The sequence below is a fragment of the Protopterus annectens genome, chromosome 16.part0 (genome assembly GCF_019279795.1).
Source record: "Protopterus annectens isolate FY-2018-M chromosome 16.part0, PAN1.0, whole genome shotgun sequence".
Lineage (NCBI taxonomy): Eukaryota > Metazoa > Chordata > Ceratodontiformes > Protopteridae > Protopterus > Protopterus annectens.
In genome coordinates this window covers 271,898,721-271,922,432 of record NC_056750.1, presented here as the reverse complement: position 1 = coordinate 271,922,432, position 23,712 = coordinate 271,898,721, and the positions used below count along the sequence as shown (strand labels likewise).

The window sequence follows — 23,712 nt, the reverse complement described above, 5'->3', positions numbered from 1 at the left end:
TTTTTCTTGGATATTTTCTTCATTCTTACCAGTTGCTGTCTCATAAACATCTTGTTTGACCTCCTGATTTCTGAGTTTAGCCTGTCCTGTTTTAACCTGAGCTTTACCTGAACCTTATCACTCACCATCATTTAACTGACTCGTTTTACGTATAATCCTCTTCCAGAAGCAGCAAGAAAAACTTTCAGTTGCCTACCTATGCGTAATAGTACCAAGTAGATGATAATTTCAGAAGTAAGAATTTTTAAGATTGTTTTTAAATATTTCTTAACATCATTGTTTTCACAGAATTTACTAGAAATACCTTTGCAGCACATAAAGAAAATATAAAGAAGTAATCTTCAACAGAAAACATGGGGGGGGGGGCAGGCAGTAATTGTAAAGTCTTACCATATCCTGGATATTTCAAAATGCCTTTTCACTGAGAAGGTTGTAGATCCATGTAATTTACACATGAAAGGATGGTGGAAAGTGACTCCATGGAGGCATTCAAGAGGTGATTGGGCAAATAGAAAAAGGAAGTAAGGGATGGTAAAGGAAGAGGAAATGCCAAACGTTAAAACGCACTTAAAGAGCAGACTAGATGGGCTTATGGCCTTCTTCTGCCAGTACAATAGATTAATGTTATATAATACTGAGATCAGATAACAGCGCTTAATCAAATAATGTCTTTGTTCTCCATGTAAGTAGCTGTGATCCTTCAATATGATTACTTGGCAAAAAACGTCAGCTTGATTTATTCAATTACAGCATTCAGTTGGTATGACCATTTTATCTATACCCGGACTCAGCATTAGAGTTATCTGTGCTCATAGGTGGGTACTAGGCTATCTGCCTGTGGGCATTTATAAGCCTAGCCAGAGTGTGTCGGCTTTCGCTGCCCCATTGATTAATTAACTGAGCCACTGCCAAGCAGAGCCAATGAAGTGATCCCAGGGGTGTATTTTCTTTTACCCATCCACTCGTCAAGGCTTCTCTTGAAGAGTGTTAGTGAGGGGCTCTGACTAATGTAGTTAGGAATTTTGTTCCAAAGCATGGGGAGTCTCTGTGACAGGAATCTATCCCTCCGGCATGTTCTATGTATTGTTGTGGCGAGGTTTAGCTCACTAGAGCGTGTGGCTCGCAGTGACTTGGATTTCTTTAGGTGGAGCATGTCCATCAATTTTAAGTTGGACATGGTTTTGTAAGTCAGGCAGAGATCACCTCTGAGTAAACGTTATGCCACTGAGTACAGCCAGAGTTTTTTCAGTCGGTCTGCATAGGACATATGTTTGAGGCCAGTAATCCTCTTGGTGAGGTACTTTTGTGGTCTTTCCAGCTGTTGGAAGTGTCTTGTGAGGTACATCCCAAATGGGGCATTGTACTCTATGATGGGTCTGATGAGTGATGAGTAGAGGGACACTATAACCTCTTTATTTCTAGATGCGAATCCTTTAGTAATTAGATGGGCCACATAGAAGGATTTCGTAACTACTTTGGCAATATGATTGTCAAAGGAGAGATTACTATCTACTTGGGTCCCCAGATCTCTTATTACCTCTTCTGTATTAAGGGGGCTGCCACCTATGTGGTAATTCGTGGGTGTTTTGTTTTTCCCAAATGGAATGACTATGCATTTTTTGGCATTTAGCTTGAGGCCATGACTTTGACACCAGGTGTCCATCTCAGTAAGGCCTTTTTGGAGGATGTCCGTGTCAGATGGAGAGTCAATTATGGCTTCCAGTTTGCAGTCATCGGCGAACTTGTTTTTGGGATCCAGTGACACCACTTGTCACTGGTTTAGAGTCGGACCTGGAGCCTGCTATTCTTACCGCATGAGTTCTGTCTGTAATCCAGTTGACAACCCATCTTGTAACGTAGGGGTTTATGTTCAGGCTGGTGAGTTTTTTGCTCAAACATCTTTCTTATTTATTTTGGGCTCTGGTGATTAGTATCAGTGTATCACATTTTACTATCAACAAAGTGCCTGGAAACATTATAAGGTAGCCTTATATATTAGCCTTCAGACATCAGTATCCTAGCCAAGGCTACATTTTAGTCTTTAACCTTCTTTTCCCTTTCACTAGGGCATCAGCCATTTGTCTTTTCACAACCCAAGAAACCAGGGATAATTCCCTTTTACCTGTTGTATAGGATGATATTTATTAACTGGTATTGGGTATTCAGTTGACTGTTTTTATGTTGATCATGTTTACATATGCTGTTCCACATAAGGACCCTTTAGCCACCTATTTCCTCTCTTCCTGAAAAGAGGTGACAGATTTTTACACATACTAATGACTGCTCTATGCCAGTCACAATCATGAAACTGTACAATGATGCATGCTCTGTCACCATCTCTCCTTTCATTTACTTTGTATCATCAGATATTTGAAGTTTGTGTCAGAACCAATAAGTAATGCCCAAATGGGTGGGTACAGTTGGGGAAGTAATGGACCGTGCAGGGAGAGAGCCTCTCCACCCCTGGAAAAGCTGTCATTTCCCTTATATTTACATTATATCAATTAGATAATTCTCTGTCTGTTAAATTGTTTCCATTGTTTTCATATTTTAATATAAAATAGTTCTTCTGCCTAATATTACAAAGTTACTGTAGTATATGAAATTGTTATTGGAGGAAGTATTTTACATCAGAAATATAAGTTCTGTCTACACACACACACACACACACACACACACACACACACACACACACACACACACACAAAGATGCACAGACAAACATACTCAGAATCTCTCCCACAAAAATGTGTCCAGCAATTACAGCCATTGAATGAATATACCTCAAATGTATCACTGTGAGTGACTGAATGCAGGGCCAGCCTTTGGTCATCTGGTGCCCTAGGCAAAAGGGCTCCACAGGACCCCCACACACACACACACACACACACACACACCACCCAGTGCTGCCATCTTGGTCTACCTACACTATCCAAAATACTGGAAAAGCTCCCTTGCTAGAACGTCACCCTAGGCAGCCGACTAGTTGGCCTATGCCTAAGTCCGGTTATGACTGAATGACAAATCCATACAGTATAAAGCATTGCAATACTCCCATGCCTCTCAGCTGTCCCTTATTCTACACAATATCCTTCATTTTGCTTCATCTGTTTGCAGCTTCTTAAAAATGTTTTTTTTCCCTGATAAATCACTGAGGATTGCACTCACTCGATAAAGCTAGACATTATAGTTTCATACTACTTATTGCTCAGACAATGGACGTTGGTTTAAAGCCTTTTGCTCTTCATATGAAAAGTGTCCCCCAATTTAGTCTTTTCTCAGAATTCTCGAGCAAAGAATTTGTAAGGGATGTGCATTGTCTGTCTGTCTTCCTCGATGGCTCACTCTTCCTTTCTGTGTGTGTATTTGTTACTCTTTCTTTCTCTTTCTATGTATTTCAGTTTCCCTCCACACACACACATGCACACAGAATTATTTTTTCTTTATTTTTCTACCTCACTGAATGCGGAAATGGGAAAGTAAAACTGCATATCCTCTTCTAATCGAGTAGTTGAGTTTTTATTCGTTTATGTTATTAAATTTTTCTTTTTTTAAGTAGTAGTATTTTATGCTCACCAAACAGCAAAGTGGAATTCATCAGGTGTGAAAAAGGTGGTGGCCATTTGCTTTTTAGCAGTTTTTGCTATTATTTTACATTCTCTAAGCAGCGCTTTTATTGTTTAGCGAATGTAAAATATATTTAAAAAAGAAAAGATAATGTGTGTGTGTGTGTGGTAGTCTGTGAGTGAGTGAGTGTATGCCTGCGTGAGAGTGAGACTGACTGAGACATTATTTTATTCTCACTAAACAACACTTTTTCTGTTTAGTGAGTGTAAAAACTAAATGAAACAGAAATAAAGTGCGTGTGTGTTTTTATGTTTCTGTCTGTGTGTGAGTGAATGCATGCTTGCATGCATGAAAGTGAGGTGTGTACAAATGAGAGAGAGTGTGAATAGTGAAAGTGATCGAGCAGTGGCAGCAACAGCAGTTAAGAGGTTTGCATACCTGTCAACCTCTTAAATCAAGATATCTGGATAAAGCCTAAAATAAAGAAGGAAAAAATACTCAAAATAAGAGCACATTTTAAACATTGTTGTTAAATCACAAAGTTGCTTGAATAATAGTATTTGTGTTAGCATGCGTATTCTGAAGCACAGGTATGTGTGTGTGTGTGAGAGAGTGAGATTGATCGATCGGTGGCAACAGCAGGTAAGATGTGTGCATACCTCTCGACCTCTTAGCTCAAGATATCTGGATAAAGCCTGAAATAAAGGCAGGAACAAAGGCTCAGAAATAGTAACAGATTTTAAATATTAAAAAAACTCCAAAGCAGACTCAGAAGTAATCCAGGCAACAAATTAGTATTCCAACTCAGGTTTTTAGTGCTTTCATCCACTTATTTTAATTGTGAACTTCCTCAGAACATAACTGTTATGTTCTGAGGAAGTTCACAATTAAAATAAGTGGATGAAAGCGCTAAAAACCTGAGTTGGAATACTAATTTGTTGCCTGGATTACTTCTGAGTCTGCTTTGGAGTTTTTTTGTTTTTTACGTTATTCAGTTTTTTGTTTTAAGATTTTAAATATTGTTCTTATAAAATGTGTTAAAAAGTAGCTTAATTAACAAGATTTGTGTTAGCATGAATTTTCTGAAGGAAATAAAGTCCCAAAGTCAAATCTATGTCATTATTTAGTGACTTTAATCCCAATGACTAGCAGCAAACCACACATTTTAGGAGTAAGGGACTAAAAAATAAATATCTGGATTTAAAAAAAAAAAAATGTATATTTTGGATGTAAAATGCTTCCTTCAACACCATTTACATATACTACAGTAACTTTGAAACTTTAGGCGGAGGGACTATTTTACAACAAAAATATATAAAAATATAGTAGTAAAAAATAAGTAAAACAACAATTTTAGGGACAGACTATTCTCTAACCACAATAATGCCCTCCAGGGTGTGTGTTATTGTGGAAATAATGCTCTTCCAGGGGTGTTATTTCCACAATAACACATAGGTCTATATTAAATCAGCGAAAATGCAGTTCAGCGAATGGCATTTTTGGTGCACTTGCATCGAACATGCCATTTGTTGAAGTGTTCATACTGAGATCGCTGTACAGTGAAGATCAGACAATTTGCCCTTTCCTCACTGTAGTGCGATCTCGGAGTTGGTATATAAAATTAGCAGAGGGTAGGGATGGCACAGTCCCCCACAAGAGCGGAATTCGATGAACGCATTTCTGATGAAATACTGTTCATCTATGAGGGTCTTCTATAGGTTCATAGGTAGGTACTAGGCTGTCTGCCCAAAGGCATTTATAAGCCTAGCTGGAATGTGTTTGCTTTCGCTGACCCCTTAGATTAGTTCCCTGTGCCTCTGTCCAGCAAGAGTCATTGAAGGGATCCCTGGGGTAAACTTTCTGTTTCCCATCCACTTGTCAAGGTTTCTCTTGAAGAGGGTTAGCGAGGAACTCTGCCTAATGTAGATTGGAATCTTGTTCCAGAGCATGGGAAGTCTCTGGGGCAAGAATCTATCCCTCCAGCATGACCTTTTTATTGTTGTGGTGAGGTTTAGATCCCTGGAGCATGTGGCTCAAGGGGATATGGTTTTCTTTAGCTGGAGCATGTCCATCAATTCTGGCTTGGACATGGCCTTGTATGTCAGGCAGAGATCACCTCTGAGTAGGTGGTATGCAACCGAGTACAGTTGGATTTCTTCAGTCGAGCTGCATAGGGCATCTGCTTGAGGCCAGTGATCCTCTTGGTGAGGTACTTCTGTGGTCTTTCCAGTTGTTGCAGGTGTCTTGTAAGGTGCATCCCAGACCTCCCAACCGTCCCGAATTACTCGTTTTCTTCCGAGTTTTGGGGTCCAAATGAAGGGGTGCCACGATTCCCGAGTGACACCCCTTCATTTCCGATTTCTTTGCGTTTGTTTTTTTTATTTTTTTAATTTTCGCGCTGTCGGAGCTGACGTCATCACGCGCGTGATGACGTCAGCACCGTCAGCACTACCAGCCAGTCGGAATTTAGCTCAAGGAGCTCACGTCATCATTTCCGGCTGGCTGCGAGCAGGCGGGAACTAGTGCCTTGCTGAGAATTTGAAATTAGCACTACCAGCTAGTCGGTTATAAGGGAAGGATGCTGGATGGATTTAAATCTTCAAGTTCTGCTATTTCGGATTCGGAAACGTGAGGGAGGAATGCTGGCTTTAAAATAAATCTGCTGCTGCGATGTCGCCGAGAGAAATGCTGGCTTTGCAAGGTGAAAATAATGTTTTATTTTTGTTAGCATATTTATAGAAACGTAGTCGTACTGTGATATGCTTGTGTGTGCGCGCGAGTATGATGAATGTTGTTGTTAATATCATCTAAAGAATCTGGTTAGTCCTTTGTTGTCCACAGTGTAAATGCTTCCTGTAAAGCATGCCATTCAAAGCAGTTGAGTCATCGGTGTTATAAAGATAGTATTCAGTTTCAGTTCTATGTTTCCTTTCATAAACAGAACATGCCAGCCCTGACTCCATTACAAGGTGGCCTTTAAGGCATATTTAATTGAATGAAAAGTAGATGTTTGAGGCTCAGAACAGCCTCCTCTGTTACTACTTAGATGTGTAAAGGGTTGGCGACACTGTGGGCGTTTCAGCTATGAAGCCTCATGCAGCGCAATCCTGTGGTACTGTCAAATTTTTTGCATAGTTGTTCCATTTCTGTGGTGTTGCATACTGTACTTGCCTTGTTTGTTATAAAAACACGACACTGTGTTGTTTCAGGCATTGCGACCAGATTGATCAGCAGACATTGAAGATTCCCATGACATTACTGATCTACTTTGTATCATTACCACCAAATAAAGTTTTATTTTATCTGTACAACAAAGCAACATTTAACAAATAATGACACTCTCCAGAACTGTAATCTTTTCATAAGGGCTTCTTACTGCTCATGGGTTTATGCTGAATAAATTGCCAAATAAACTATTGATCACACTTGGCAATGTAAGTTTTTATTTACATTGCATTGCATAGCTTAGACGATGTGGGGATGTAATAACTGCTTATTTGAGGGCCCAGCGGCATTACCTCACATTATAGACCAGGCTTTTATCTCTGAGTCCTGGAATAATGGTTCAATACAACATCCTAGTGAGAGGGAGAGAGATTAATTTGAAAAGCATTAATCTCACTTATACAAGTTGCTGTACCTCAAGATTATGTTTTGCAGAGTTCAAGTTTTAGCAATCAAATAAAAGCTGAGCTAGGCTGCAAAACTGAGTGGTCTGCTGAGCTGCTTTGTTCTACTCTTCTTTTCTTCCTCTTCATGCATTTTCTTTCATTGCCTACAGTACAGTCTACTGGAAAAATGTTCATTCCTACAATAAATTTAAATTGCGCTGTATTATACAAGGAATATAACTTAATAAAAGTCAGGAAGGTGTATCAAAGAAAAGAATGTCTGTATGTTTCTTGTTTTGTGTGCAAGGGGCCAATGATTTGAAAACAAAAAGGTAATCTTTATCCATCACTGGCTAGATGCATTTTCTTTGCATGTGGTGCAGGTTTCAATGCTGTTTCAATGAATGTGAGTTTCAAGGGCACAGAAGTTTTAATGCCAAGTCTATTTTCATTGTGAGACAGTTTTGCTTTGTTTATCAGATGTCTGTTAGTGTTTGCCCATTGATGTGCTGCAAATTAGTGTTTATGGTAAATGAGGTGAAATAGCCAGGTAATGGGACATTGGAATAGCTGCACGGGGACTCCGGTGCCATATTTTGGTTGTCTGTTCTTCAGTTTGTGTTCGAAAGTTGGTATCCCACAATTCCATCAGAGTGGGTGGGGTTACGTAATTATGTATGCAAATGAGATGTTAATCAGCGTGCAGATTTGTACCTATTTTTCATGGCCCTTGTCCAGATTTTTGATGTTTCCAGATTGAGAGGTATGATCCCAAATGGGGCATTGTACTCTATGATGGGTCTGATGAGTGATGCATAGAGGGACCCAATGACCTCTTTCGATCTGGATGCAAACCCTTTTGTGATTAGGTGGGCCACAACCACTTTGGCAGTGTGATCATCAATGGAGAGGTTACTGTCTACTTGGGTCCCCAGATCCCTTATTATGTCTTCCGTATTTAGGGGGCTACCACCTATGTGGTAGTTTGTGGGTACTTTGTTTTTTCCAAAGGGGGTGACTATGCACTTTTTGGTGTTTAGCTTGAGGCCATGGTTTTGACACCAGGTATCTGTCTCAGTGAGACCCTTTTGGACGCTGTCTGTGTCAGCTGGAGAGTCAATTATAGCCCCTAGTTTGCAGTCATCTGCAAACTTGGTCAGCCATAGTCCTCCTGTGCTTGCCTGTACCTCTGAGAAGTATATGCCGAGCAGGAGGGGTCCTAGGACTGAGCCCTGGAGAATGCCACTTGTAACTGGTTTAGAGTCAGACCTAGCTCCCACAACTCTTACCATGTGGGTTCTGTCCATGAGCCAATTGGCAACCTATCTCGTGACATAGGGATTTATGTTCAGGCTGGTGAGCTTGTCTATAATACCTGAGTGGGGAATGGTGTTGAAGGCCTTTGCAAGGTTTAGGTAAGCTGTGTGGACCACCTTTTCCTCATCTAAAGCCTTGGTAACTGTCTCAAAGAAGTCCACCAGGTTTAGGAGGCATGATCTGCCCTTAACAAAGCCGAACTGGGTAGGGTCCAGTGTTTGGAGGTTTCCAGTATCTCTGTTAATGAGATCCATGATGATGCGCACTATAGCTTTGTAGACCAAGCTAGTCAGGCTTTTAGGGCGAGAGTTCCCGGGGTCATTTGTGGCTCCATCTTTGTGGAGTGGAATAACCGTTGCTGTGCACCACTCTGTGGCCACGTAGCCTGTGGAGAGGCTGAGTTTAAACAGTGTGTTTAGGTGAGGGGTTAGTTCATCTTTGAGCTCGTATAGGACGCAGCCTGGGACACTATCCGGTCAAATTGATGCTGTGTTTTTGGCTTTGGAGAGGGCTGTTTTAACCTGAGTGTCTGATTTCAGGGGCAGTACATTCTTCTGGTATAGCTATGGGCCCTTTTGGGCGTGAGAGGGGGGTGAAGTTTGTACTGAACCTGTCTGCCAGAATGTTGGCTATATCAGTCAGTTCAGTGTATTTGTGCCATTCTACACTAACTCCGAGCAGATCTGAGAATTGCCACTTAGATTCTTGACATAGCTAAAGAATGCCTTGTGGTTATCTTTGGAGTCCATGGAGTCCATGGCAATTTTTCTTTCAAAGCTAGCCTTGGATGATTTTATGAGGGAACGTAGTTTCTTGCTGATACTAATCAGGAATGTCTTCCGTTCCTGGGATTTTACTCTTTTCTGTACTAGTTTCCTCCTCCTATTGTATAGCTTGTTTATGGCAGGGGTCCACCAGACTGGTTTTCTTTTCTTGGAGGAGTGAGTCTTGGTTTTTGTTTGGGATAGCATGATCCATGCATTCTTGTAGGTGCCCATAGAGTGCATTAGTAAAGGATTTTGCAGCTTGGCCAGCATTATCCTTTAGCATGGGGGCTTTGAAACTTCCCACCTCGGTCTTAAATGACGTGAAGTTTGCTTTTGAAAAGTTTTTCACGGTGGTTTCTTTGACCAGGGGTGGTGGCGGAATGTGGATATCCAAAGTGATTAGTTTATGGTCAGATCTAAGCAGCAAGGGGTTGACAGGTGTGGAACACTTGTCGCCCATGTTGGTGATGACCAGGTCCAATATGTTGTCACCTCTGGTGAGGGTGTTGACCAGTTGATCCAGGGTGTTTGAGTTTATAAATTCTAGGAAATGTTGGACAAGGGAGTTTGTACTTGAGTAGTTCTCCCAGTTAATGTTTGGATAATTGAAATCACCCAATATCAGGATGTTTGGTAGGACCTTTATGTTTCCCAGTGTTTCCAGGAATGCGGAGTGGGGGTCCTGGGACATGGTGGGTGATCTGTAGCAAGCTATAATTTGAATAGCAGTTTTGCCCGTTGTTAGTTGCATGTGGATGATCTCTGAAGCATCGTACTGTGCCACTAACCTGGAGGTGTGGGTATCCTTGATGAATATGGATACTCCCCCGCCTTTTGTATTTCAGTCCAGGTTTTGTGGCCGAAATGTACGGTATGGGTTGTAGCCTGGTAGTGCTGGGGTGCTCTCTGGAGCCTTAAACCAGGTTTCTGTTACTGCACATATATCGATTTTCTCCATACTGAAGAGTGACTCGAGTGCATGCACTTTGAGGTTTAGACTTCTGGCATTGAGTAGCATTACCCTCAGTTTTTTGTTACTTGTGCTATTTACAGTGGTGGGTTTGTCTTTTGAGCCTTGCCTAAAAATCGAAAGCCTAAGGGTGACAGGTGCAAGCCATCTCTAGTGAAGCAGCATGACTTGTCAAGCATGTCATCCCAGGCTGACAGACACTGGATCCCCTTTGAATGACACCAGAAGCTTAGCCAATTGTTGAAACTGATCATTTTTTCTCTATACTGTGGTATCATTCTTGGTGAGGGCAGGATGCTACTCAGGGTCAAGGTCATACCGGCCTGGGCTATGTGATCAGAGAGCTCCTCCATGTCTCTTTTCATGTAGTCCAAGGAAGTACAGCTCAGGTCATTCACACCAACATGGACAATGACAGAGTCATATTTGTACTTTTTCTGGAGTGACCTGACTGCTTGTGTTATGTGGCGGATCCTGGCACCTGACAGGCAGCTAACAGCAACCTTTTCCTTGTACAGCCTAGTGAGTGGGATGTCAGTGTGCCTGACTATAGAGTCACCTATTACTAGTGTGTTTGGTATGTTATTTTGCCTTAAGGGCTGTGATTGTGTGGCACATTGGTTTTGTGAAGTATGTGTTTCATGGTTTGTGTTGGGGGGGGGTGGAGGTTGCTTGGATGTCTGCTTTGGAGGTCTCTATTGCTTTTGCAGATTTTTATTTAGAGCCTCCAAGTATGTTTTTGTGTATTTATGTGTGTTTTTTGCTGGTGCTGGTTTCATAGGTCTATGTGAGACTGGTGGTGTGATGCAAGTAATTCCTTTCTCCTCTTGACTGCCTGGTCCAGTCTTGGGTTGAGAGAGCTTAGCCTCCAGTTTGGCTGTATAATTGCATCTTTCGCATGTGTTAGTGTTTGGTGGAAGGAGGAGAGGGTTGTCTGTGGACATGAGGCAATTGTAACATTGCCTCAAAATGCCCAGCTTCACCAGTTGGACCGGAGAGTACACCTGAAACTGCCCTTTGGACATGCCTGGATAGGTACAGTGAACTGTTTTACTGATTGGCTGGTAAGGTCGAATAGAGAGACCCTTGTCCTTTTCTACAGTATAGGGGGGGGTCCAGTGCTAAGGTTTATTAGTGCTTGCTATGAGTTTTGAGCACATGTCCATATGAGAAGTGCATGGTTTGAGTGCTTAAGTTGAAAGTTTGGCTAGTTCCAAGGGAAAAATTGAAGAGTAGACTTTGGGGAGCCAGGATACCCGGTGCTAACCGGCGTGCAAAACCACGCAAATGCGGGTTTTATAGCAGGGAAATGAAAGAGATAGAAATTAGCCCAAAATAGCCAATAAACTACTAATTTCTGGGCTGAAACCACTCCTCCAGGGACAGATAGGCTGCTCAAAGCTCCCTTTCTCACAGTGAACACAGAAACTTCCTTCTATCCAAGTAAGGTATGGGCAAACACAGAAACTTGTAGCACAGCCTTGAATTCAGCACTAACCTGAAAACTGGACTATACTAGCTTAGAAAGGTGGGAAAACAAGTATATTTTTATGATTTAATATAGACCCATAACACACACCCTGTTGGGGATTATTGCTCGCTTAATACCTGGTTGTAAAATGTTTGTTCTGCAACAGGGTGTTCATGTTCAATTTACCTATTATCCAAGTAATTTTTAACATTTTTAACCAATTTTCTCCTCCTCTAAAATCTGTCACTTTGTCTTGTAGCATATTTCAGTGACATTCTAAGAAAGGTTATGAAAAGGCAGTCTTAATTTGTGGCTGCTTTGAATGTATTCAAATTCATCTGTAATCTGTATTGCCAAATAAACTGTAGACTTACTGTAATTAAATCAAAAGGTGCTTCAACAAAGTATTAATTTAAGGGTGTGCAACTTATGCAACTAGCATATTGTACGTTTTTTAGTTTTTATATTTTTTTCCTCTAAGAGATTTGTTTGTTATTCAGTTGAATTATATAAGTCATAGGTCACATTAAAGGTGGGAAACGTTTTGAAATGATTTATTGTGGTCTAATTTTTTTATATCACAAAAAACTGTCATTTTAACAGGGGTGTGTACACTTTTTATCATTGTACTGCATTTATGATAGAATTGGCATTGATTTTCTAGAATAAAACCCTGTAGTCTGGATGTATTCTTATTTCTTGCACCCTAACATATGCTTTTCCAGGTAATAGGAAAATACCCTCAAGTCTGTGTTTCTGAAAATGGGGACCACTACCCCATTTAGCCAACACAAATGTATTTTCACACCTTTTTGACTTCACATTGAAAAGGTATGGTACCCACAACATGCTTGTTACAGTTGCTTCCCAAATACATTTATATATTTAACATGTATACAGAATTTGAAAATATGTGCTGTACTAGAATGACATGTATTTTTTTCAGAAGTATGATTTCTGTTGTATAACATGAGGAAAGGAAAGGGCTGTTTTCCTTGCTGCCAGTTACCTACTTTTTGAATTAACACCATTCAATACTTTGACAGGAAAAGATGCACGCCTGTTTGTCTTCCGACTGAGTGCTATACGAAAAGGGCTGGAAGAAAAACAAGTAGTTAAGAGCAAATATGACTGCCGAGAAAACAAGCTAGAAAAAACAAAAGGTAAATAAATGTTCTAAACCTTTTAATGTAAATATATTTGTTAAAAAAGTAAAGATACTAAACCTAGCATTTTCATAATTATGCTGTTTTAGCCCTTTGTGTCTTTTGTAAGATTTACACAAACACATGTAGTCATTTCAGGCTATAGCTTTGTGGTAAGTAAAACAAAAAAATGGAAGGAGCCTGTAATAAAGCAAGAGGATATTATACAATGCAGGGACAAGCACTTAACTTTGATTTGCATTAACTGCATGCTTACATGAATGCACTGTTTCCTTGAGAGCTTTTGCAGTGATCTTTAAATAGTTTCCTGCAGTTGGGTATGTGTTTTGGGAATGAGGAGTTGAGGAGGCAGGATAGATGCATTATGGATTTTATTTTTGCCGGCTGCCTGTGTCAGACTCAATCAAGTAGCAAATCTGGTCATTCACAGTTTACAAATTATATACACCACATATATAATGAAAGCAGTGGAGAGTTTTTACCAACATATTGTCTTTTAGCAGAATCACAGCAAAAAAAAGCAACTACAGGTGGTACACTAAAATGGCATCAATATAATACTGTTACTAATGAGCACCCGATTAGTATATTTATATGCCAAAATACAGAAAATGATGCAGAATTAACACAAGACTTACAGAATACATTACATCTCTTCAGAATTCAACATAACTACTAATGTTTTCACAGTTAAAGAATTTTCTTTTCAGATGACATTCTAGGTTCTTTGTAGGACTATGTTCTGACCCGGCCATGTGCTTTTCAAGAGAAATTACTATACTGATTAGCTCACTTGCATGTTAACCTTATTACCATGAAAACGACCTTCCACCAGCTTGCAACCTTTTTTTTCTGTTTGTCTTGTGACTCCAGTTTCAGCACAGGCAGTTTGAAAAGCAGTAGCAAGCAACCCTATCCTTCATTCATCCCATCTTAGAGTGCTTGTGGGGTGAATACAAACTAATGGAGGAGCAGTTCATTTTGGACACCAACACACCAGATGTCCATTTCCATGCAGTTCATTACTGTAGCTGTACTTCAGTTTTACCGGATCATTTTTGTATGAGGTGCATTTATTTTGCATTATTCTACATTGCCTTTTTTCTTGATTTAAAGTGATCATTACTTATATTATACAAAGCAGTAATTTTGTAAAACTGAAAATAAATAATGAATATTATTCCCTTGTAAATAATCATACTTGATTCCTGTTGTGTTTTCATGTTTGAGCCAAATGGACATATTTATGGACCTTTAAGCTAGCCTTTTCAGTGGTATAAGTGATTTAATACTCTTTTATTACTAAGTTTACCATGCTGGTCAAGACGTTGCAGAAAAAGCCTAAATTTAAGCTAGATAACTACAGGAATAAAGGTCCACTGCCAGTTGGCAAATGCATGGTAATGTAATTTGTTGCTGCTGAAGAGATTCAACAAGTCACTGAATTTGCATTGCTCGAGTCTGCTAATCGTGCGACAGTTATAAACCAGTTAATGATGGCTATACAAAAGCCTATATCAAGAGACACATTCAGAGTGTTTTAGACAGACAGTAGACAACAAAAATGTAGTCAGTGAGGCCATCAATAGAGTCACAAAGCAGGAAGCAGACAGAATTTATAAAGCCATAACTATTGAAAACAAAATGCAGTATACACTGTTGGTGGACTTTGCTCAAAAACCTAAAGACTAGATTGTTGTTCATAAAAGTTAGGATGAATGTAAGCAAAAAAACCCTGTGGCCTTCGTGCAGACATTAAACCCCACCATGCATAAACTAGATCAGTACTTTATTTGCTTATTAAGTGCATACATCATCCTTTGGCAGGATCTCCAACCCCTCTTCCTAAGCCATGGCTAATAATTGTCCATTTTTTGCCTTATTTCCAGAAAGAAACCATCTTGAGAGTTTCATCAGCATTTCTAAAAATTTGCTATATTGACTAAAAAAATAAATTTTTGTATTGATTATTCTTGTAGCTGATACTAAAATGTAGGGTACGGTGATCTTTACTGCATGAGCTATGAAAGCATAAAATTAAAGCTACAGTAGCATATCCCAGATGACTGATGATCATTTACCAAAGACCTCCAAACCTTCCAACAACGAGATGTTTCCTGTTGTTTAATTGACAAGGGACTGTTGACTTTATTGAAGTATATTGATACAGTATGTCAAGAACAGTAATCATCAAGTATTAAGCCCGTCCTTCATCCAGTCAAGATACCAAGTGACAGCTCTGTGCTTTAGAAGAATAATGCTGACTAGGATGCAGGTTACCCAAGTCTTGCTAGTGACTCAGTTGCCTGTAAGACCTGACAAGGGAGGAAAAGAGTGTGTTACCACTGTCAACCCACCCATCCTTGGGGGTGGAGGGGTGGAGGTGTAACCTTGACTTGCCACAAGGATGACACCTACTGAGACTACTATATATTACACTCTGAAAGGTTTGAACTTACTGAGTATGCACTGTCAAGTGCATTAACACTATAAGCTGAAGGAAATTTGGTGAAAAAAGATGGTATTCCACATAGAAAGCAGTTATAGTGTAGCCCAGATGGGCTCCTGTGGGGAGTGCTCTCAGGGTGAAAGGATAGACCACCCTGCAAAGCCAGCTTCCCATCCCTCTACCACCTAACTTCTCATCATCGGGGAACAGAGGGTTGATTGGCATTTCATAAATGTGACCAAATGGGCTGTAGGGATCACGAGCAACTGAAAATATCTAACTTCTGCCCCAAGGAATGAATGTGTCAGTTGGATACAGGTTAAGGATCAGTTGGACAAAGTCCAGGAGGAAAGGAAGGGAACATGATCCTACGTGACCAAAATCATCCCAAGTGCCTTATGCTACACTGAATAATGGAGCAAAGTCTGCTGGAGTCATGTAATAGACGCATTATTAACTATGTGATTTGAATGTGCATTTGTTTTTTCATGGTCCAATGACTGTATGGCACAGACACTACCCAACCTGGAATTAAGATATAATTATTGTGTTGCTGTGACAATGACTTTTTCCATCAGTATGCATGATTATATTTGATACATGTGTACTGTAAAGTGATAAGTAGGTAGGAAACAACTCAAAGCTGTTATGCCTTGATACAATCTGTACACTGCCTTATCCTAATCACCCCCCCACACACACACACACACACACATTTTTGCAAATATCTTGATTGTCTGGGCAACTGCAGTAATGGCAGCATATGAGAGTTGAAAGGAGTTCTCCATCCTCTGAGCTCCTAGGCCTTTATTATTTTTAAGGATTATTGAACAGGGTGTCAGGGGTGCTATATATGTATGTAATATTTTGTTCTGACCTTAGTTCTCCTCATTAGCCTTCCATTTCTCACTCTGTAGCATGATTTGTTGGCTGGTCATTGTCAAGCTAGGAAGAGCAGGAGGGAATTAACATGTATCTCACTGCTGCTCATTGTTTGCATGTAGTATGTATTTATGTAGGGGTGGGGTTCAGATTTCGTAACCTCATCTGTGTGAAAATGTTTTTTCTATCTGGGTATTACTGAAATGTGTTCTCTACAACTCTGTGTAGTAGAGGGAAAAGCTGTACAATGTATCATAACTAGGGTGGGGTGAAGGGGGCACCTTTCCTCGGGGTAAACTGCTGGGGAATGTGAACACTAGGAGCTGCTGACCAGGCATGAGGAAACTACTGGTATTTATTTCAGCAGCTACAGTTGAGGTGTCACAGTGTTATTTTCATGATAAACTTTTATATCAAACCCCTTTAAGGCCTTGCATATGTATAAAGGCAGATGTAACAGGTGACCCACTGATGCAATGTCTGTAAATTGTCAACATGAGCTTTGTTGTATGATTGGCTATATTGTTAAAAATTTAATTCTTGATAGCTTTATCTTACGTTTTGGTATATTGCTTAAATGTATGTTCCTGAGGTATATTGCTCAAAGAGACCATGTCTAATATAATCACAGAATTATATAATCGTAGAAAGTACAAGATAACTGGTCCATGAGGCTATTTGCACCTTGCCAGTACTCGGTCTTAGGCCTTGCTTTCATTTATGAATGAGGGATAGGCCACTCATAAGAGAGGTCTTTTTATGACTACCCATCCACTTCTCTAATTCCTTCTCAAAGGAAGATAGAATGTCACATTGCTTGATCTGGACAGGAAGTTTGTTCCAAAAAAAGTAGTAGTCATTGCATAACAACTCTGTCACTTTCTCTCCACCGTGATTTGTTTATTTGCTGGAGCAGGTCTATATTCTTTCAATAGAGACACAGGAATTGTTACATGTTTTTGAAGAGGGGGCACAGAATTGCCTGATTTGTGGAGAAATAAGATGTCTTGGACTGCCCAGTGCCTCATGGCCCAGAAGGCAAGGCACAAATCACACTAAATACTCTATACAGCAGTGAATACAAGGACAAGGCCTCTAGTGTTTCTTGATAGCTCAGGTCCTTTTAGGATCTCTCCAATTGTTTGATATGTTTAGTAAGATGCATTGTATTCAATGTTGGCCCTGATCACTACAGAATATAGAGGACTAAGGAACTCTTCAAAGTAAAGGATTTTAATGCCGCATGATGTGTAATTGCAAAGTCGAGAAGATTTAGGATTTTGCTTGGATAGGTATTTTATACCCCAAGCAAACTTCAGCGAATTTTTACTCAGGTAGATTGCAAATGCTGGAGGTGTGACGGAAAATATAGAGGTAACTGGGAACATGTATTTTGGGAGTGCAACAAGTTGGCGGATTCTAAAAATTCCCTACTGAGTACTATGTCAGAAATACTGGAGGAACAAAAGGCTGTAACTAAGGAAATTATTTTTTTCAGCTGGTACACAGGATCTAAATTGCTTATACATAGTTGCCGCCTCACAGCAAGAGGTTCTCTGGTTCGATTCTCAGCTGGGGTGCCTTCTGTGTGGAGTCTGCATGTCCTCTCTGTGGTCACATGGGTTTTCTCCGGGTGCTCCAGTTTCTTCCCACATCCCAAAGACATGCAATAGGTGGATTGGACACTCTAAATTGTCCCTAGGTGTGTGTGTGTGCGTATGTGCCTTCTGTGGAAGGTCGAGTGCTGGGCTGGCAACTCGACACTGTAAAACTACACTGCCAATCATGAGTGGACAGATGATCTGCTGTGGTGACCCCTAACTGGGAAAAGCCAAAAGAAGAAGAAGTAAGGCCTTACTAAGTTTAATGCTGTTAGATGCCCAAAAAAATTACTAAAAAATGGGAACTAAAATCCAAACCAGTAATTAAAGTACTTAATAATGTAAAGAGGATAAAAGAACTAGAGGTGGAGTCTTTAAAAAGGGGAGATGCAAATTCAAAAGAAATAAATGGAAATGCACAATAATGTTCAGAAGGAGTGTTGGTTAAGGGGAGGTAAGAACTAATTTTTATAATGTTGGAGTGAATAAATGTTAAAAAGAAAGAAAACATATGTTATGCATAATGCCTGAATATGACAAAAGTTAATATGGTTTGGTTTCTTTTCCATTAATGTGTATGCTTTGTCTTAACTGATAATTTAGTAAAGGTGTTTAAAAACAAAACTAAAAAAAAAGTAATGGTTTTCACCAAGGTATGTTTATTGTTGAGACTCTTATGCTAAATTGTAGCTCAGCATTTTCTACTTGACTGTCAAATTTGATGTCCTTCAAGGATGCATCTGCAGTCCTTACATATGGGCTGTCCTGCCTCAGGCAGCCCTTCGGTCGGCCGTATTCCAAAGTCTGGGTCCGGCGTTGGCTGATGTCACCCTTTTCCCCGACGTCAGAGCGCCTGGGGTATAAAAGCGTCAGCCGACGCCATCTTCCTCAGTCTTTCTTGCCGCGCAGTGCCCGAAGCAGAAGCAGTTCACAAGTGCCGGTCAGCCAGCTCCTGTGATTTCAGCTACCGAAGTCTTCAAAAAAGCTAAGTACCCCATTGGGGACTCTTTCTTGCCTCAGCCGATGTCAGATCAAACGATTAAAGTTAATAATTGTTTAAATTGTGGGAAACAAATACCTCATAAGGATTTCCACTCTTACTGCTTACCTTGCCTAGGCCCAGACCACGACGTCTCGGCCTGTACAGCCTGTGCTTCCTTCAATAAACGCACTCTTAGGCATCGGGCAGAGTTTGCAGAGGAATATTTTGGGCAAATTTACTGCTACAAAATGCTGTCGGAGCTTCCGACAGCTCAGTTACCCAAAAAACATAAGGAGAAGGACCGACACACGCGGTCCGCGGTTCCGGACGACTCCACGCCCAGGCCTACTGCTAGTGTCTCGGTCTCTGCTGAAACCGAATCTCTACCGATTCCGACCGACGACACCGCACAGCAGGTACCTTCGGTACCGGAGGCTTACACTGGGTCGGTCTTAGAATTACCTTCTGAAACCGGCGCTCTGGAGATATCCCACACTACCCCAGCACGTAGGGCAGTCAGGCCTCCTGTATCCATGTCCATTAAGGCCTTTACTCGTGCTAAAGCTGCTAAACAGCCAAAATCTCCCCCTCCCAAGGCTATTCCGCAGGGATCCTCTACAGGTTCACAAATTTTAAGCTTAGCTGAGGATCTTATCTCCTTAATCAGGGGCTCTCAGCCACACCCAGACAGGGGCTCTCAACCCCCTCCAGGCAAAAGGCCCAGGGTTGAGCAGACAGATCCCCAGTCCTCTGATGAGGCCTCAGATGACTCTGCCCTTTCAGATTACCAGGAGGAGGCCTTTCCGGCCTACGAGGATTTTGATGCAGAGGAATCTATTCCCTCGGCCTCGCCCCCTGAAGAGTTGTCCTTTGGGGAGACCCATCACTCCATGAGAGAGCATTTTAAATGGCAAGGCCAGGAATTATCTGATTCCAGGAAGAGGTTAAGTACTTTTTTGCATTTGCCTCAGCATAGACCTTTGGCTATTCCTCCTGTTTTAAATGTTATTGAGGATGTGTACTCCGAGTCTAGTATTTCCCCAGACTCCCTTCCTCTGGCTCCTGTCAAACCCGACAGGTACTACAGGGTCCCGGACACACATCTATTCCTTTACAAGGGCCACTCAGCTGACCCAGAAACTATTTCCCAGGGGCCTAAAGGGGTTGCAACCTCCACTACTAAGAACCCACTTCCTTCTGAAAGGGAATCCAGGGCCTTAGACAGATGGGGTAAAAAAGTGTACACTTCTTCCACTCTTTCTATGAGAACATTGAATTGTCAATTCCATATGATACAGTATCAAGAATGTCTGTTAGATGAATTGCATAAAAAACTAACCTCACCTGAACCCCTAGATCGCAAGGCACTTCAGGATCTGGTGCATAACTCCCAGCAGGTTAGCAACCATTTTTTACAGTGTGGTTATGATGCATTGGAAGCTTCATGTAGGTCAGCAATGACAGGTGCAGTCATACGTAGACATGCTTGGCTGAAGGAACAAACACTGCCAGATCATGTTAAAGCAAAGCTTCTGGTTGCACCCCTGGAAAAACAAAAGTTATTTGGTTCCACGGCTCAAGAGGTCTTAAAGAAATTTGAGGAAAAGGCTAAGTCAGTACAGACAGTCAAAGATTTTCTCCAGGTCCAACCACCAAGATTCAGCAGAAATTGGCCTTCTAAGAATTGGTCCTTTCTGGACACAGACAGATTTCAAAGAGGCAAAAATAGGCATGCCAGAGGTAGAGGGCAAGCTAGAGGCTCCTACAGAGGACATCAATGGCAGCCTCCTGACCAAAGAGGTAGTGCAGGACCTACACCTGCTGCACAAGGACAAACTCAATGACTTGACTTTGACTCCGCCAACCAGGGCTCAATTGGAAGCACCTTTGGGCGGAAAGCTATCTTTATTCTCAGGAAATTGGCACATTATTACAAGGGACAAATGGATACTGCAAATAATAGACAAAGGATACAGATTCCATTTTCATACATTACCAAAAAGACAAGGCATGCCAAACCTGCCACCAAATCAAAGGGCAGAGGCTTTCAAGCAAATTTCCAAACTACTGCAAATGAAAGCAATAGAAAAGTTTCCTCTCATAGAACAAGGCCAAGGATTTTATTCCAGACTATTTCTTGTCCCAAGAAAAGAAAAGCAATGGAGGCCTATTCTGGACTTGTCCGCACTAAATGCTTACCTCATTGTGCCAAAATTCAAAATGCTGACCTTACAGCAACTCCTTCCCATGCTGGGCAAGGGGTCCTGGCTGGTAACTCTAGACCTCAAGGAGGCATACCTGCATGTCCCTATCAGACAAAGTTGCAGAAGACACCTCAGATTTTTTGCAGGTTCAGAGCATTATCAATTCTCAGCATTGCCCTTTGGCTTATCTACTGCGCCCAGAGTATTCACGAAATGCCTGGCGTCAGTAATTGCACATTGCAGACTTCAGGGGATTCAAATATACCCTTATCTGGACGACTGCCTTATACAAGCGGACAGCCAACAAACATTGGTAAAACACTTGAATTATGCCATTCACCTACTTCAGGCTTTGGGATACACAGTCAACATTCAGAAATCAAGACTTGTCCCATCCCAAAGAATAATTTTTCTGGGTGCAAAACTAGATACAACCACCCAAATGGCTTTTCTCACAGAAGAAAAACAAGAACAACTACCGGATTATTTCAGAAACCTGACAAAACAAACCCAACTGACTGCAAGAAAAATCCTGCAGGCCCTGGGTTTCATGGCATCTTGCATTCTTCTGATTCCACAAGCAAGGCTGCATATGAGGAAACTACAATGGTACCTAAGGAGTCTATGGTCTCAACACAGCCACAGCCTAGAGGCTTTGATCCCCCTCATTCCATGCCTTTAAAAGGAATTTCTGTGGTGGGCTCAAGCAAGCCAGTCAAACATGGGTCTGCCTTTCAGCAAACCAAATATCAGCCAAACCATTATAATGGACGCCTCAGACCATGGATGGGGAGTGCACATGGAGGGCAGATGTATTCAAGGACAATGGACACAAACAGAATTTTGCCTGCACATAAACCAAAAGGAAATGCTGGCAGTGATACATTCAATCGAGGCCTTCAAGCACTTCCTACATCAAGGCCACCTGCTAATAAAGACAGACAATACCACAGTTATGTGGTACATAAACAAGGAAGGAGGTACCCATTCTTACCCTCTTTGCAGGCTGGCAATGAATCTTTGGGAACTTTCCCTAAAACTCAATATAGAGCTGCAATCCCAGTTTGTACCAGGAAAAGACAATGTACTGGCGGACAGCCTAAGCAGAAACATCATGGATCCACACGAATGGATGTTGCACCCAGACACCTTTCTTCAAATAACACAGTGATGGGGAAGGCCGGACATAGATCTTTTTGCCTCCCACCACAACCATCAACTGAAGAAATTCTGCACAAGGACATACCACCCACAGGCATGGAAAGTGGACGCTCTCTCTTTCAGCTGGAATACTCTAACAGTATATGCATTTCCATCTCTTCCGTTAATGACCAAGGTCTTACTGAAGATCAGGACAGAACAACCAAAAGTGATTCTGATAGCTCCAGACTGGCCAAGACAACACTGGTACCCACTGTTAAGGAGCTTGTCACACACGAAACCGTGGCCTCTACCCCAATGGCCACTTCTTCTGACACAGCACAATTACAAAACTCTGCACTCCAGCCTAAAAACCTTGCAGCTGACAGCCTGGAAAATACCTTGACTCCTCGCCTGGATAAACTATCCAAAAGGGTAAAGGATATCATCAAGGAAGCTCGGCGCCCTTCCACAAGGAAGGCATATTCAGCAAAATGGAAAAGATTTCGCACTTGGAACTCCACAAAGGGCCAAGATCCGACAGTAATGAGCATTCCACATATCCTGGAATACTTGGCAGAAATGCTGCATAATGGCCTTTCTTACTCTTCCATAAAATTCATGCTTCAGCAATTTCAGCAGAGTACAACACTGATCCACCTGTATTTTCTCATCCACTGCTAAAGCAGTTTCTAAGAGAGATAAAAAACATCAACCCTCCAAGGAAACCACCAGTGCCTACATGGGACCTTAACTTCATGTTGGAAAAATTAACTCTACCTCCCTTTGAACCAGCAGCATCTGCAGAACTACAGTTCCTGTCTTGGAAGACTGCCTTCCTTCTGCCCATAACCTCAGCAAGAAGAGTATCTGAGTTACAGGCCCTCATGGCAGTACAACCGTTTCTTACTTTTCATCAGGACAGAGTCTCATTGAGAACCAATCCTTCATTCATGCCAAAGGTGGTATCCAGGGTCTCACTGAACTAAGCTATTCACCTGCCTACCTTCTTTCCAAATCCACAAAATAAAGGAGAGAAACTTCTGCATACCCTGGACATTCACAGACAGTTGCGCTACTACTTGGACAGAACTAAGACTTACAGGAAAACTGACCAGCTCTTTGTAGCATATGCTGCTGGTTTACAAGGAAAAGCAATTTCCAAACAGAAAATTTCTAAATGGATAGGGAATTGCATTCGATTCTGTTACTCTTTTCATGGCAAAACTGTGCCAGCCAACATTAGACCTCATTCCACCAGAGCCACAGCCACCTCCACAGCCTTCTTAAGAGGGGTGGCTACAAAGGACATCTTAGAAGCTGCTACATGGAGCTCCGTGCATACATTTTCCAAGCATTACAACTTACCTTTATATTCCAGATCCAGAGCAGACTTTGCTACTGCAGTCCTGCAGGGCATTTTAGCTACACCATCCTTTTCTTAGGTCCTACCACCCCCAGTTTGGCTATGGTATTCTACCCATATGTAAGGACTGCAGATGCATCCTTGAAGGACATAGTACAGTTTTGTACCTACCATAAATGTAGATGTCCGATAGGTATGCATCTGCAGTCAGGATTTCCC

General features: G+C 41.3%; 1 protein-coding gene across 1 annotated transcript in view; it reads left to right on the top strand.

The window, feature by feature from the left end:
• Positions 1–23,712, top strand: part of GARNL3 (GTPase activating Rap/RanGAP domain like 3) — a 3,522,664-nt gene that overhangs the window by 3,016,752 nt on the left and 482,200 nt on the right. The window contains exon 21 of the mRNA XM_044057887.1: positions 12,750–12,866. Within this exon, the coding sequence (XP_043913822.1) occupies positions 12,750–12,866 (117 nt within the window). The remainder of the gene's footprint in view (positions 1–12,749; positions 12,867–23,712) is intronic.